The sequence below is a fragment of the Homalodisca vitripennis genome, chromosome X (assembly GCF_021130785.1).
Source record: "Homalodisca vitripennis isolate AUS2020 chromosome X, UT_GWSS_2.1, whole genome shotgun sequence".
In the NCBI taxonomy this organism is placed as follows: Eukaryota; Metazoa; Arthropoda; class Insecta; order Hemiptera; family Cicadellidae; genus Homalodisca; species Homalodisca vitripennis.
Genome location: NC_060215.1, coordinates 28,075,566 through 28,094,006, shown reverse-complemented (window position 1 = coordinate 28,094,006; position 18,441 = coordinate 28,075,566). Strand labels below are relative to the sequence as shown.

Genomic DNA, 18,441 nt, shown 5'->3' with positions numbered 1-18,441 from the left:
GTGCATACTATTTTTATTATTTAAACAATAAAATACAAAAAAGTTTGAGATTTTTCTTCTGAATCAAAAAATTAAAATAACAGAAAAACTCAAAAATGTTTAGATGCATGTCCAGTATATTTAAAAGGAGACAATTAACATAACTGTATGACAAAATTACAAATGTTTTGAAGAACCTAAAATTAATATAACCATCAGTACAATCGGCTTTTGGGCTTCAAGCATTGTCAGTTTAAATATAATAGAAAAATCAGGATTTCCAAATATATATAATAAATAGACACAAATAGAGAGCTCAGCAACAATCATCTTATATCAATTCCTTTCTCCTCATTTAGAGCTTCTAGCGGGTACAAAATAATTTGTAACCAAAACACGATAAAATTAGTGATTAATGGGGCTTGAAACAGTTTAAATTTGCTATGATACATTTGAGTTTCATTCACTGTTTAAGCATAGAAATGTACAATTGTACGAGAATAGTGACAGAAAACTACAACTAATTAACATATTAAAAGTAAAATGTTATAATACTGAATTTTTACATAGAGTTACTTCATATAATGTTAAATGTAGTTACGTAGCTATGGGAAGTGTTGAATCAATGTAAATGTCAAGTTTAACTCCATTTCACCTTCCTCTTAGTGCAACATCTGAAATCTGATGTTGTAACAGACTTTACTTCTGGAATTTGGGGTCATGTTCATTTGAAAAGATCATAAAAAAGTCAGTGATGAAGAAGCTCAAAATGAATACATAGCTTTACATAGTTTCGACATAAGAGACAACCAGACAACAAAATGTGGTGTAATCTAGGTGAAGATGTATTCTCATTGTCTCATCAGTAATCGGCTTGCTTTACTGTGCTTAGAGAACATGTTTAAAACGTTGTAGTGCACTCAACTGTGCATCTGATGAGATAGTGAGAATACCTCTTCACCTAGATTACACTATATTGTGTTATCTGGGTGTCTCTAATGTCAAAACAATGTAAAGAATTCATTTTGAGATTCTTTGTCACCAACTTTTTTATGATCTTTTCAGACGAACATGACTGCAAATTCCAGAAGTCAAGTCTGTGACAGCATCAGATTTCAGACGCTGCATGCACTAAGAGGAAGGTGAAATGGAGTTAAACTTGACATTCACATAGAGCTACTTAATAGACTAATCCAGAAAAGACACAAACAATATGTTATTAACACAAATGTTAGACAAAGCAAAACACACAGAACATGATTTATAAAGCAGGAAACATTTACACAAAGCAGTGCTTAATTCTTACCCTAAACATATTGTTAATAGTGTAAGCCATTAAAAAAACATTAAAAAATACATACCACTATATTTATTCAGTATATTTAGGAGGATGACACAAAGCTAGAGTTTGGTTGACTGTATTGAGTAACTTAGAACTAACCCAGGATGGAATTTGCTGAATCCCAGAGCACTTTCAACCTTTAATTTAACAGATTTTCACAGCTTCATTGACTAGGAACGCATTTGACAACCACATCTTCTACGGAAGGTGAGATCAAATTCAGGACAAGACAAAGGTGGCTTTTGGTATTATGTTGTTATTAGTGTACAAACACCGTTTTGGCAATAATGAGAGCAGTAAAGTTTCTGACTACGATGCTGAGGCCTCGTCAATAAATTTAAAGCGAGTACTGAAGAATTTATATTGGACAACTTCAGTTTGAAATGCTTAGTGATTAAGGTCCACCAGGATACCAGTTTGAATAGGTACTGATCAGGTAAATCTTTCACTCTTGAGGAGAGTTTATTTCTGGATAGTGTATACCTGCCAGTATAACTTAGACTGGATATAGCAAAAAATTATGTTTCACTTACAATGGATGTCCAGGAGCGGCACCTCCCTAACTGCAAATGTCGACAATGTGGTAAAAGGCTGGCCAATAGGACTAATTTACTGCAGAGGATGTTGGAGTGGTGAGCTCCCTTAGTGTTAAAGGTTTATGCAAGCCTAAACATGAGGGATACCAACATTCCCCCTTCCCCCCCAACCGCCTGCTTTGATTGGTTTTCTTCCAAAACAGAGAGAGCCTCCTCTTCTTCTATGGTGGCGTAACTGATATAGTGCCCATTAAACCTCCTCGTGATGGCGGTACCTTGTGATCTCGACAAGAGGCGACTCCAACTCCCTACTCCTGAATATGCTTTCACTTTGGGACCCACACAAAAGTCCTAAAAGGTTAAGTCCAGTTAGTTCCCAGCAGGGATCACTTCTGCCTGGTTTATACCCTTCCAGTTGAACCTACCACTGTACAGTACAGCAAAAACCGATTGTGTCACTTAAATCTGGGCAACCTTATGGATGTCCAGGAGCGGCACATCACTAACTGCAAATGTCGAGATTCTGGGGTGCAAGGGCAGTTCGATAGGTCTAGTCTACTGCGGTAGATGACTGTTCTGAGTTGGTGAGGTTTGTTCCCTAAATATCAGAGGTTCTTGCTAGCCACAACAAGGGTGTGCCACCCCCTGCCTGCTTTGTCTGGAGAGGCTGGTTCAGAGCTGGCCTCACCTTCTTCCGGGGGGACGTGACTGAGATTAGTGCCCTAATTCTTCCTCATGGATCTCAATAGGAGGCGGCCGTCCTGAATATCCTGTCACTATGGAAGCAGCACTAAGGTTCTTATAGGACAAAGTGCAATTTATAAGCTTCTTGTCTTAAGAGAACAAGTCTAGTTAGAGATTTCTTCTGCTTCTTCTCCTAACAAAACATGCTATTTCAATATTATTTCTGTCAAATGTGTCCAGTTCAAGCAGGATTTAAACCTAGACTCAAAATTATCTCCTTATGCTACAAGGCCATCATTTCTCCACCAGAGTTTTTAATAAATTATTTTGTGATTTTGCCATAGTGTTCATCCAGGCATGAAAGGCATTTTAAAAACTGAAATTGTTCTAGTAGTAATTAACCCTTCAAGTGACAAGGTTTGACATTTCCAACCTCACAACATCACTTTATTTGAAAATAAAACTAAATGTATAAAACAATGTAGAATCCTACGAATATGCATACCAATGTGTCAGTAATTATCTAATCTACAGTTTTTATACTATTCACAATTTTAAATGTGCTATATCCTTCCGAGCATCCATCACATTTCCCTAAACGTCCACCTGTTTTTATAGGTTTTGCAGTCTTTTTTTGCATAATTTATAAAAAATCTTAAGAATGGTTTAAAAATAGAGTATTATACATCATTTTTCTTGTAAAGAATCACAGAATATGATTATATACAAATAAAAATTAAAAAGAATTTTTTCTTTTTTCAACAGCCTGTGAAAGGGAAAAAAATATTTTAGAAAATATTTTTTTAATATCAAAGTATCCACATGTTATTATTATATTACTTCTAGAACAATTTTATAATAGGCAAATTATAGCAAATTTAGTCATGAACACATAAATATACAGGGTTATAGGGTTCTGTGAATATATTCATAATGTTATACAAACTTACATGGATATGCACAAATTTGAATTTTTGCCTATTTGGTATTGCTAAGTAACACAACAATAAAATGTTCTACTGATGTTGGAGCAGGCTGAGGGGCTACTTCTTCTGGTGCTGTTCTTGTGAGTTCATCAATTAGAACCATCACAAATTTTCTTCTGGGCATAGACTTGTCTGGGTTTTTTGAATATAAGATGAAGGAGTCAAAAATTGCCATGTCAAGGAGATTATAAAAGATTTTTTTCCAATAGTGAGTGGTGGTCCGCGAGCATGATATGTGATAGATGGATTTATCTTTCATGTCCACTCCACCCATGTATAAATTATACTGCTGTATCATGTATGGCTTTATAGCCTCACAGTGACTTTTGAACCGGTAGGTCTTTGGCATGACAAGCTGTTGACAAAAGGTATACTGGTTTTCGGGTTTTTTGTTTGTTTGTACCCTACTGCTAACACAGGCCCTCTTCTAAAATAAACACTCTGTTGTTATATTATTATAATATTATGCCAATAATAGTGCGGGTTGAATTAATTTGATCGGCAAGTGCCCGCCGTCTTAAAATAAGATGGCGACATTTAGAGAAAGGTGCCGTCGACTTAAAACAAGTCGGCCGATGCTCGGAGGGATATATAAACACATCAATTTTTCAATGTTTGTAAATATTTTACGAGAAAACGTGATTATGCCACTGTAACCACACCATTTCACATTTTACATTGATTGGTTTTCACAATATTTTCCCCTAAGTTTATATATCATTGGAACAAAACAAAATTCATATGGCTAAATTGATAAAATGTAACAATTTACTGAGAAAAACACAAATTTAAATTTTGGAAACTCGTGATTAAAGTTTTACAAAATCTCTAAAAATGTATTTCTTATTTCATTTACTTAAAAATTAATATTCCAAGTATACTATGAAAACTTTTCATATATGTTTTACATACTTTTTTAGCTTATTTTACAAAAAAAACTATTGAAAAGTGTATGTTCTTAATTGATAATTTTTATAATTGCCAAAAAACACGTTTTACAGGAAATAGACACATGTATTATAAATTTTTCTCAACTATAAATTTCTCACATTTTACTTCTGAATTCTCCTGTAAAATTAAAGTTTACTATCTTTTGAGGGAAAAAGTAAAATTTTATTGTTGTTATAATTTGTTTTAATTTTATGTTTGAATATTTTATAGCATAGGTGATTGATGTATTAATCACAGTAACCTTTCATTTGATTATGTGTATGACAACATTAAGTGACAAACTTTTCTTTATTTTTGGAAAAAACTGTTGTGTTTCACCAAACAATTGTTGCCACCAAAACATTACTATTACCACTTTGGGGGTTAATAATCTAAGTTTAATATGTGTCACACGTGCTCTGTAGAGCACCTGATTTTCTAAATACGAGGCATGTTCAGAAAGTAAGTACCGTTTCATTTTACTGCTGCAATCGGTGTTCCGCGAATGCGCACTAGTTGTCCTTGTTCACTGGCTATCGACTCACGCCATTTTAGTTGTTCTACGTTGTGTTTTCAGTTTTCTCTGAACGTTTAAAATGTTAAAGGCAATTAGTGATCCCACCGATTGTGAAATTCGTTCTGTAATAAGACTTTTGAACGTAAAGAAAGTGAAACCGGCTGAAATTAAATCTTCAACTTCGAGATGTTTACAGGGAAGACGTTGATGAGTGAAGGAAATGGTGAGAAAGTGGGTTAGAATGTTCAATGGCAATCGAAAAAATGTACATGATGAGAATCAGCCTTCTCTCGTCACCGATGATCTGGTAAGGGCAGATGACGAAAAAATCCAAGAGAACAGACGTTTCACTATGACAACACTATCTGACGATTTCCAACAAATTTCACACACTCTTTTGTACGAAATTGACGGACCACTTAGGTTATCGCAAGCTGTGTTCCCGATGAGTTCCAAAAATGCTCACTAACGTGCACAAAACCAAGAGACACGGAAGTGCTTTGGCTTTTCTCACACAGTACAGTGATGATGGTGAGGATTTTTAAAAAAAATTGTGACAGGTGATGAAACTTGGGTCTGTCATGTCACACCAGGATCCAAACAGCAATCAATGTTCGGGGAGTTATAAGCTAAGCTGAGAGTGGATTACTCCTGAATGCACAAGATACATTAGAAGAGCTAGCTGGCTTCTAACAGCTCATCTAATTAGTAATAGGTGTACTTTGAGAATGGAAACTTTCAGTTAGTTAGTTTTATTGTTTTCTATGAGACTATGAAATGATAGTCTAGTAAGATTAGTAATAAAAACAACACATTTCGGTTAACAAATAAATGAAATGATCTAACAAAAATTGCATTTTCTATAACTAATTATGTTTCTCTTAAGTCTGATTGTTTTATTTTACAACTAAGAGATGTTCCAGAACATTGTTATCCTTGTTCTTTTGTTAGTTACAAAACAATAAACAATACCAATAATGTCATGCATAATTAACTTACACCATTTGAGTTTTTGTGCTAGACCGTCGAAACTGGAGTGCTTTATGTATGCGAGGTTGTGTGTAAACATTATTCGCAGGCAAGCTGAATCTTCTGTCTCCACTGATAAATACAATAACAAACTAAAAACATGAAACTAAAAATAAACTGAAACGTAAATAAAATTCCTAAGTGTTTAAATAATAATTAGATAAAGTTGTATTTATGACAATTCATTGTTTTGTATACATAAAAGAATATTCACATGCTATATGAAAATCAAGTATTAATATACCTACATTTTAGTATTTTGGTAGCTTGGTTGAGCTATTTTTTAATCCTCCAAATGCTACTATCGCACTATGTGCAGCAAAAGGATATTGTTGCTGTTTTTGTTTTTTTTTAAGCTTAATTTTAGTTATAAATGCTGCAAAGTAATTTTTTAATTCAAAATTAAATTTGGTACAATTTGTGTATTTTGGAATTGTGTTTACTTTATTTTTAAAAACATATTTATCTCAACAATCAGAATTTTTTTAACTGAAAACTCTGTCAATCAACAAGGAATCGATTTGGAAAGTACATAGTAAGTATTTTAGTTTTTCTTAATATTACAACACATTTTTTTTTTGAAAAAATTTAATATGATATTTAAAATACTGTTCATGAAATGTAACATTTCAAATTGCCAAGTACAGTAAAATCCTGATTGTTGGAATCCAGAATATCAGAAACTATGTTCATAAAAAACCCTCCTTCTCAACACCATCTGAGCTTTCATTAATAACCACCCACCCAATCATAACTGTACCATCAGTAGATGAGTCTCATCCTTCACATCTTCCCCCCCCCCCCCCAAATGCTTGCCGTTCCTTGCACATCTTATATTGGATTTTCAGTGCCACACTCACCAACCCTGCTGGCAGCAGTAACATCTGTCTCCTCATTATCGCTCAGTGGTTGCCTTACAATGACGAGTTCATTGTCTTTTACTCTTGCCTCTGATTGTTTCAAGAACAAATAAATTTAAATTCAGCTGATTATAAATTATCTATAAAATATTGTTCTTGTTCTGTACGAATTCAAAAATAATACGGTAATGTTATAATTTGAGAATACCTACGTATATTTCCCAGAAGTTCTTCGTATTGTCAGAAATTTTGGTTATTCAAAACATGTTCTCCTATTATTTCAGATAACTGAGGTACAACTGTAGTATGTTTGAAAATATCCCACCAATCTCAAGTGATTTAATTTGCACTTGGAGGATTAAAAGTGTATAGCACAGGGCTTATTATACAATATGGCACAACACAAAAGTATTAAAATATTAAAATACGTATATATATATATATATATATATATATATATATATATATATATATATTTATTTATTTATATTTATAGTGTACCATTTGAGAAATTTTAATTAGTTTATAATACTACATAAAAAATATCCTTAGCAGTACAAAGAACTAATAAGACTAATGACATAGAAAATTATATTTTTTAATTAATCAAATATATAACATCAAGTTTAATATTTAATTTGTAAACCAAGTAAATCTATCTACTAAAACAAAGTTAAATCTTTAAATAATTCACTAATGTCACGCAATAACTGACTGGAACCAAGGGGCCAACATTTTACTACCCTTCTCAGTTAAGTTTTTACCAAGTAACTGGTGGGATAAAAATTGAACTTTACAAACCAACAAATCGCAGTTTAAAATCTCTGAAACTAAATTTGTATGTATAAATTTATTACATTTTGATATTTTTGCCACTGCAGTACTGTGTCGATGCCACATGTATTTCTGTAGACTGCCAGTGTGTATGACATCTGTAGGGAACCCACAGAAACCATTATGGCAAAAATCATATATACATTTTTTGTGTGTATTTTCTGCTGATTGAGAATCCTGCAGACTGTGAAGTAGGCATTGTTATTCATTTTAATGGTGATAAAGGCACGAAAGTTTATGGAAAAAACATTACGAGTGATGAAATATTGTTCAAACGGGTAAGAGCTTTGAAAGATAGCTAAAACAATGTTCATGACATGGAACAGAGTTGATGATTCTCAGTGATCACTGACGATTTGGTGCAGAAAGTGAACAAAAAAGTGAAAATGAACAGACACTTCACGATTTCTATGATCTCTCACGTTATCAAGAGTGTTTTTATGAAACTGTTAGAGAATGTTTAAACTATCAAAAATTGTGCCCAAGATGAATACAAAAATGTTAACTGAGGTGCATAAAAACAAACGTTTTGGTAGTGCTTTAACTTTTCTTTAGCATTATGTTGCTGAAGGTGATGATTATTAAACCAAATCGTCACATGTGATAAAACATGGAAGAACAACGATCAATCAAGAAGCATATTTATTGGTGGTCAACACGAATGTAGCGTCAAAAAGACAGTGTTGCCGTAGTTTTCAAATCAGGTGGCAAACTTCTATGAAGATAGTATAAAATGGTTGTTGTTTGATATGATAAGTGACTTAATATTGGTGGCAACTGTGAAGAAAGTAGATAAACGTGAATGATTTTACGTAAGCCTACAACTGTTACAAAAGTTTACTTGTTTCTTTTTAAATATAAAAATGGTATTTACTTAAAAAATATACCTCAGAGTAGTTCCTTGACTAATATTTTAGTTGGATTGAAGGCCAATTAGCTACAAATACCAGTAATTAAAAAATATAATTACAATTTGGGTACAGATAGGTATTATTTGGGTTTTTTATGTTGTTAACAATTTGTAGCGATAATGACTTGGGGAATTAATTGTAATCTCACTGAAAATCTGTAATTTTTTAAATCAATATAAATGTTAAAAAATAGACTTTAAATTGTTTATAAAGGGTTCTAATATCTTAAATCTTAAAAAATATTTAAAAAATAATAACAAACTGAAAATTTATAGTTTCAGCTTATTTTATCTATTACATTATTTTATTATGAAGAGTTTAAGAAAAAGAGACATTTATAAAAGGAAGAATAGAAACTTACTTTTAGAAGAACTTTCTACGTTTTAAATGATTTTTCTACAATCACGTTACTTTTAAAAATCATACGAACAATTGCGCAATACTATTAGTAAGGATTGAATAAGCTTACTTTTTGTTATCTTGCTTTTCTGCATCAGGATACCCGTTCATCAACTGGTTGGGAGTCCACTTGATCGTGAGGGAGTGAGCCGTCTGATGGAGTGACAGGTAACCGGGCATCGGCTCTGTCAAATCTTTCTGTCAAAACAATAAACCAGCCCAAATAAATCAACTGACAATTACGATTTCTAGAGCGGCAAAGATGGATGTTTACACAGAAACACACCAGAATGAACAAAGGCTTGACAGATGAATCATATGTAATTGAAATTCATATTAATTGTAAGATTTACACTTATTGGGTGAAAAAACCAACTTTATAACTACAACCTGTAGTGTATGCACAAATATCTTTTTAGTATTTGGATGTAGTGTTTTTTGTCCAACCATTTATTAATTCTTTTTATTTAACCTGTTGATTAGTGAGGTTTTTTTAGTGCGCATGGTTCAAAAAGTGAGTTTTTTTAACTTTTTTAATTTTTTGGATTTTTGAGTATTTTATTTGTATATGCTGTAGGTAGGCCTACATCTGCATCTAGGCTAACACTTAATGCGTTCACACTGTTAGGAAATAAATCACTATCCAATTCTTCGTCTTCACTACACGAATCCAAAAAGAACTCGCGTATTTCATCATCATTTAGATGGCTACGGCCAGCCATTGGCAACAAAACTAATTAGGTTTGTAATAAATCAGACTTATCACATGAGAAAAACAAAAACATAACCTCTAACACGGGTTTCAATGTCATGGCAAGAGGTAAACTACTGGTTCCCGAGAAGCCACTTGTAGGGCTTTGTTACAGAACGAAACAAAATTGAACGCTCCTACGATCTAGCGGATACTCTGAGAACTACTTGGGCCAGTGATGTTCCGTAGTACTTACCACAGCTGCTAGATGTCTAGAAATCAAGTATTGCGGTGAAACTAACCAGTAAAACTGTTCAAACCACAACAGTTGCGTCGTCACTAACCTATACCTTGGCGCACAGCGCTACTAATCAACAGGTTAATTTTGTTATGCTCCTTATGTGTTTTCAAAACGTTTAATAAAAATTTTAATATTATATTGTATTTAAACAAGTTTGATATTCTTTAAATTCCCTTAAAACATAAAAAATGAAAATAAACTCTTACACTCATTTGTTTACCTTACAACACCCACTTGTACAATCATTAAAAATAACATATTTTGCTTAATTTTTCATTAATTCTAAGTTATTAACTGGTAGGCTAACTGATACCTTCTTAGCAAATAATTTATCAGAAATACCTTTTTATAGCTCAGATTGAAACTTTAATAATTCTTTGTACTAGACTAGGACAAATGTCTAGTAGAATTACCCTCCAGTTCACCTTTCTCTTAGTGGAGCACTTGAAATCTGAAGCTGTCTCAGACTTGACTCCTGGAATCTGGGGTCATGTTCCTCTGAAGAGATCCAGAAGAGTATGCAACAAACATGGATTGTCTGTGATAGCATTAAATTCCTAATGCTACACTAAGAGGAAGGTGAACTGGAGCTAAACTATTCAAATTGAATCAACCCTTCCCACCATTGCTACGTTATGTGTAGATGTACAACACTTTTATAACATATTAATTATTTAACTTTATTTTGAAGATGATGAATAATCATTGAGTTACTTACTGGTATGACAAGAACGTTGTTCTTGCCATAGAGCAGTGTTGCTTTGCTGTTTTGATGTAACGATTCGACGTAATCTTTGGCACAAGTCGGAGTCTGTCTCCCCTCCTCTGAACTGACAGCATGGAGACTCCTGCGATACTGTAGGTACAAAAACAAGAGGTATTATAAGCTTACTGATACTTTTACTCAACACCTTTAAGTACTTAAAATTATTACTATCATGTTTTACACAACTACCCATGCTAAAAACCATTTTAATTCTGAAACTTTTATACAAAAAAATTCATATGGAGAATTAATCCTTTGAGTGCCACGGCATATTTTCCCAAGTCATACGCATAAATTGCCGGAGCATTTCCTTCTGTTTTGCAAGCGTGTGTGGAAAAAACTATATTAAAAAAACTATTCAACCGATTTGAATAATTTTTTTTTTAGTTTGTGTGTTATAAAACAAGGTATTTTTTCCATATAATATTATTTTTATTTACACAAAAAGAATATAGGTTATAACAAAAAAAACTAAAAAGTGAAAAAAAAAAAATTTCAAGTTTGAACTAAAATTTTATTTATACAATATTTTTTTAAATTTTTTTTAGCTATACCATATGAAAGAGCATGAAAAACTGAACAAAAATCATGCATAATATGGTGTGTTACAGTAATATTTAACCAGATACTGCAATATATATATACAAAATACAACAAAAAGCAATTTTTGTTCAAGTTTGTCAAAAGTTTAGAAACAATATTATAACTATCCTATTTCACTCAATGAAGTAAGACGACTGTAAAATACTAATTATATAAAAAGTATATAAAAATATACACAGGCCTACAATATAACCTTATTTCACCTAAAATCAATAGTTTGATTGGAACTTGCGTTTTACTTCATCACCAATCCAACAATAAAATGTACGTCACTAAACACGAAAAAAGAAGTTTATAAATGCATTGTAAGTTTTACTGAACACAATTGCAGAATAGTAATAACAACAGTTTTCAGCATAAACACACGAAACTAGCACAATGTAAACACACAACAAACGAAACTGTGTAGTTAATGGCAACAAGTAGCAGCTGACCAACTATTGCGTCATCTGTTTTTTTTCTGATGGCAAATAACTACAAGGGGGCGGTGAACAATAAAAATCAATCACAATTGATTGTTCGAAACTTATAGATTGCCGTGAAATAAGTTATTTGTCAAAACAAAAATGAATTATATGTGATATTAATTAAATACAAATTGTCTACTGGGTAGATGCCGGCAATTTATGCACATTTAACAACATCTACTATGTAGACGCTGCGGCACTCAAAGGGTTAAAGAGCGATGAGGGAGAATGTGTGGATTAGTACATCCAACAAGCATCGAGCTTTAAAGTCTTTATTCCAAGTTGATAGATGCAGATAAAAAAAACTGAGGTTAAAACAATAATGTTTTTATTTTCTATATGAATTTATATGTTAGACATGACCATTTTGTAAAATATTTGGGTTAAACATGAAATTTCTTAAATAATATGGTTTCTTACTTTTTCTGTAAAGCAAGATTGTCAATATAATTTTTATAATCCAAACAAAAAAATACAGTTTTTAACGTAACAATTCTATTCATAACCACAAAGGTCTAAGTACTTTTCTAAGCATATTTCATCTATTTGAACATTTACACTACAAATATCTCATTGTACTATTGTATAGTTTAATATCAATAGACCAGATAATAATTTATCTAAACTTATTAAGTTGGTAAAAATATAATCAAAGCCTTGCAATTAAAAAATAAAATACTTGATGGAAACAAAAAATTATACATAAATTTGCAATACTACAAAAACATAATTACGTTCATAGCATCTAATGGAAGATTTAAAGTCTAAAAAATACTTGAAGGATGGAAATGTTCCTAAAGTGGGATAACATTTTGAGCTGGATGAGCTAGAACATCATTAGAATTTTTAACTCTAATGAATGTGTGACCCATTAAAGCGAAACAACTGTGTTCAAAGCTTCTTAGTTGTAAGAAAATGAAAGGATGAAGTAATAAATAATCAAATTGAGTATAAGAAATTACTTGTTCAAAAAACTAGTTAAGTGCAAAAAAAGTCACTAAAAACTGTATCTGATATTCACATTAAGTACAGGACGAGGACAGGACAGATGAGTGGACACTCCACTGGAGATTCTGTGTCGCTGGACAAGTTCATCTGCTGGAGGGTCAGTCCAGAAGTGATCCTGTGTCTTGGTTTTGGAGTAGTCCAGAGCGCATGGACCCACTGGAATAGAAACATAAATCAGATTAAAAGAACTCAAACTATTTCATCAAGTCATAATGATTCTAGTGCACAGTTAATATCAACTTGGTTACATACTTTTAATCAAGAGTCAAGAGTCAAGAAGCTTTATTGTCATTAAATACAAAATTGTATAATAGACATAGTCATAAACATAGTAAGCATGTACTATTATACTAATATAAACTAGATTACACTAAAATGTTTTCCTTTAAATTCTTAACAAATTTGTTGTCTGAAGAAAAACATTAATCTAGTGGTAGACATTAAAATTTTATCAAACAAAATACATAATTTATTAAATAAAAATGCACAAAAGAGGAAGATAAAACAACTTAGTACTATCAGTGTGACTAGAAAGCTTCAACGTTAACACTTGAAATTTAAACAATTAAAATGATCACTTAAACAATACTAATAAATAACAAAACAAAGTTACGAACAGATAATAAACAAATTTAAAAACAACAAAGTTTACAGTTAAAATATTAAGGTACTTGTATCACAGGCAAAGAATTCATCAACAGTGTATAAGGGAGTCATCTTAAGCCAATTCTTAAGAACAATTTTAAATTTATTGATAGTTTTCCATGCACTATCAGGTAACTTATTGAAAAGCTGAACCTCCATAAAGCAGTGACTTTTTTTAATTTCTCAAGTCTTACAGGAATTAAATTCAACATATGTTTGGCCCTTGTGTTGTAGTTATGAATGTCATGACGCATCTCATACTCATTCAGATTTTCTTTAACTTTAACTAAACAATAATATATATACATAGATGGTACAGTCATTATTGTATAATGTATTGTATTGTATTATTGTATTGTATAATGATATACAACACAGCAATTATTGAAATACATAAGGCAAAGCTAACTTAATTTTAAACTTGTGAAATAAAAGTGATAGAGTGAAATGGCCTTCCTTTATTCAAACTGCATCAACCCTTCTTACCATATTACGTTATGTGTAGGATAAAATGGTTTGGACATGGGTGGAAGGATAAAGAAGAACAGGATGCTGGAAAGTATGAGACACAGTGCAGAAAACCTAGAGATAGGCCTACGGACGTATGAGGTGGAGAACTAAAATGAAATGTTAAATGACAAACCAGCTTGGCCATGTAAATTGTGATAAAGAAAGAGATAATACTAGGTACAACAAAAGGGCAAAGGAAGTAACTTCTGGGGAATGGTGACATGAATATAGGCTTAATTTAGCTTAGCCCCTCGGCTCTAGCATTGCAAAATCACAAGGTGTGGTGAAGAACAACATCCGACTAGAGATGACACTGTTTTCACACAACATTTGTGCACAAATAGCACTTCCCTATTGTAAGGTATTGTTTGTAGAATCGTTGCACTCACACCAAAACTTTCAACTGTGCTGAAAAGATTCATTGGCACGTGGAGTGATGGTTCTCGAACTGAGCCTTGAATACATCAGGCAATTGACCTCTTAAAATACCCTGGCCTTACCACATTGTGCATGGCTCTAATATGGTGACCTCTTCTTTCCATAGACATTTATGGTTATTTTCATTGGTAGAAACTTTATCCAAAACTCTTGCTTAACTAAATACATTGCTGATTCAGATACCAACAAATCAAGACACCAGATGGACTTTGAAGATCTACAGGATAAAAATTATACTATACAAATAGAAATTCATCTTTGGTTGAAACTCTAAATTAAATTAAAAAACCCAACTCCCCAAGGAAAAGGAGCTCTGATCTGGAATGCAAATAAGTGGAAAAAACAGGAAACTCATGCACTAACTTAGACCCACATACTCAAGGTTCTTCCCTACTACTTTTTATACAACTGGTGCAGCCACAAAAATTTGCAAATTCTCATAGCGCATGAAGTGAAGGTCAAGAAAAACTTGTGCAAATAAATTACTAAACAGGAAACAATTACACATTTAGGAACTTTAAATATGCAGCAATCACAAATGTTACAAAAGTGTAACCATGGTCAAGCCAAGGACCTCCAACCATGGTTAGAAAACCTGGCAAACTAAAAGATAAGTTCACTTTAACATATCATTATAGTGATAGTGTATTTTAGTTGTATATACAAGTAGCAAAAAATAAAAGTGCACACAAAAAAAAGAATGGGAAAATACAAAAATTCTGCCAACGTACAAGAAGAATCCCTTCTAATCAATAGGATTTGCCCAAGGTTGCAAAATAGGCTTATTTCGACAATTCAGCCTTGTTTGAACAAAATTGTTCTCCACTAGCCATATTTTCATACTGAGGAATTTTTTTTTGAATTTTGGGAACTCAAATGTGGTGAGTATAGGGTATTTAAAATCTTGGTGGAACCTTAACCCCAATAAGCTGTTAGGACAAAGAAAACTGTTCCTGTAAATGTTTTCTTCCAAATTCACCTTCAATTAACCATACAACAATGCTTAATATAGTTGTAGTTTGACTCTTTTCTAAAAGACTGTTTTTAGTCACTTCTATAACATCCACCGTAACCTTCTCAACTAAAAAAAAATTGGTTAGAAAACCACTTTTTCGTGAATACATTTATACGGAAAACAATTTAATGGTTTAACTGTTTTTAGTTTGTTACTGTTGATACATATGTTATGTTAGGCAGTACTAACATAACATATTTATCAACACTAATGTTATCTTAGTTCATGAAGAAAGACCCTCTCGGGAGTCAGGAAAATGAATCAAACTCGATCCATAGCATTCTTCTCTCAATACAAATTATATACTACGAGTATCTAGTGTTTATATTTGTACTTGAAGAGTTTCTATGCCTGACCATCTAGTAATACAACTTTTACTTTCTTAGCAATCAAATTTCGTAACAATATGAGTTTTTTGAAAATTTTGTACTGCAAAAGAGTTTACAGTTTAACATTACAGTAATACAGGTACACAAACTGAACTTCTAAGACATAATTAAGAAGTCTAGAAAAAAAGACCTACCCAGTAGAGAGCTGAGGATTGACCCGTATTCTGGATCTGCCACTAGAGAGTCTTTTTCATAGTATTTACTGAAAATTAAAAATCCAATTACATTTCCATACAACTATAATCAATTAACACATTTTACAAAATAATTTATTATTTTTTTAATTTTCCAATTCTAACAAGGATATGAAATAAATGGAGTATTAAAATGAAGTATTTCTCTTATGCTAGAATTTACCTGTTTCCTTGTAAAATACTGTTTTAACAGGAGTGTCTAGTTTTTCATTTAAATAACAATAATTATATCAAAATTAAACTATTTTTTAAAATTTTGCTTTAACGTTTTAAAGTAATTTAATTGCTTTACTCTTATCATTACTGTGGTATACCAGACATGAAAATCAATTTTGAAGCCCTTTTTCAAGTTGTGAACTTTCAGGAGGATAAAAAATTATATTTGTATTCTATTAATTAAATATTGTATTAGTTAGTTTAGAAATTGATTTAATTACTATGAAATAATTTATCCACAATTACAACATTTAGAAAAAGCTGACAACTTTAAATTATTATTCAGTGAATAATTTTATTAGTTAATTCACATTGACTGCTATTATCTAATAGTTAAATCAAGTTGTAATACATACAAGTACGTTATTTGTTTAATAGCCTACGCACAGGCTGCATGCCCATGTAGGTTAGTTTCCATTGTAGACTATATTTTATCTGTAATATATAGTTTAATAACTCATACTTAAATTATATAAATAATATTTATCCAACTACTGTACTTAAAATTAAACTGTTTTATTTTATCACCGCTTAGTAAGTATAGTAAAAGGGTAACTTACAATTTATCAACTGTATATAGGTGTATATGTTTTTGGAAATAAATAATTTTTGTAATCTATTCTAAAATGGTACTGTACATGGATAGTAGTCCATGGATAATTAAGATATTAACGGACTGATAAAGATACTCGTCTCCACTCACAGATCGTATAGTCTATGTGAGGATTTTTCACTGTATACATACATATATATATATATATTTTGTTGACTGTTACATATAAATATTTGAATAAATTAAATTCAATTGCACAAACCTATCTAATCTTAACCCTTTTACTGCCGGCCATTTTTTTATTGTACCAGTCAAAATTGCCAAGGAGGAAAATCGCTGTTGTGCATTCATTTACAAAAAATGATGTATCTTTTTTATTTTTCATTAGATTTGCATGAATTTTTATTTTATTTACTCGTATTTAAATGCTGTTTATTAAATAATAAAAAGACATTTTAATTTGAAACAAACACATTATTTAATTTTAAAAATGATGTAAATAAAAAATAAATAAAAAAATAAAAATTGTGTTTGGCATCTGATAATTTATTTTTAAAATTATACTAAAATTATGAGCATGATATCATTATAAACTAGAGCAATTGCTTAGAACATATACCACATTTGAAGGTGCTACCTTGAAACATAGCTGCATTATGAGGATTTTCCCAAAACTGGTAGGCCTCCTCTAGGCCTACCAGTGGAAATTGAAGGTAAACTTATCTGTGCCACATCCCCTCACTATCTAATAACTCCTCATTATCTGATGGTAAGATACAGTCAGGATCGTCATCAGTGTCATCCACATCACTTTGATTGTCATCAATAGCCCTAACAATAATATCAGATTCGTTTTCGGCATCTGAATCTGACAAATTCTGAAGGAAATCGTCACTCAGTTTGTCTTGCACTTAATTATTGTTCCCTCACTCACAGGAGAGTTAGATGTAACTCTTTTACTCATTTTATCCTTGATCAACAAAAGTAACACTTCAAAAAACTTTCGATAACATTGTAAACAACAACAATGAACGAAGATTTCAGTAACATAACCCGATCAACTGGTTTTGACAGCTGTCTAGGTAGTTCGTCAATTCTAGTCAAAGACGACGAAAATAGAAATCCGAAGTTCTTCAAATGGCTTCTTTCATTATCCTTTGCTCCTAAACAACCAAAATACAGAATATTTTGGCATTTGAACATAACAGTAGCCAGTAACGATAAAAAAAACAGACGTCCGACATATCGGACGTTGGCGTTTTCGGCAAAAATGCTGACGTCCGATATGTCGGACGTCGGCAGTAAAAGGGTTAACAAGAGCCATTTAAAAACGATATCAACCATATCACATTGTACTTAAAGTTTACAAAAAATACATTGAAATATTTGTATTATTTATGTTGAGAACAGCAACAACCGTTCGTAACAACATGAACTAAAACATCAATTTCACACTAAATAGTTTATGTTTTTATTCTCGTGGACATATGGTTTTTGTATCATATTTAGCTGTTTCAACTTTTTTGAATGAATGAATAAGTTTATTCCAGTCAAAACGTACACAAAATACACTATTAAACTATTATAAATACATAAAACTTAGTGTAATAACTAATCTATAAATATCTTACTTTTTTC

General features: G+C 31.8%; 1 protein-coding gene across 3 annotated transcripts in view; it reads right to left on the bottom strand.

Annotated features, from left to right (window-relative positions):
• LOC124368843 (small G protein signaling modulator 2-like) overlaps positions 1-18,441 on the bottom strand; it is a 94,616-nt gene that overhangs the window by 57,339 nt on the left and 18,836 nt on the right. For 2 of the 3 annotated variants that reach the window (XM_046826275.1, XM_046826276.1), the window contains exons 6-10: positions 15,975-16,042; positions 12,857-12,999; positions 10,718-10,855; positions 9,078-9,205; positions 5,974-6,075 (exon numbers count right to left, since the gene is read on the bottom strand). In XM_046826275.1, the coding sequence (XP_046682231.1) occupies positions 5,974-6,075; positions 9,078-9,205; positions 10,718-10,855; positions 12,857-12,999; positions 15,975-16,042 (579 nt within the window). The remainder of the gene's footprint in view (positions 1-5,973; positions 6,076-9,077; positions 9,206-10,717; positions 10,856-12,856; positions 13,000-15,974; positions 16,043-18,441) is intronic. The other variant, XM_046826277.1, reaches the window with a different exon arrangement.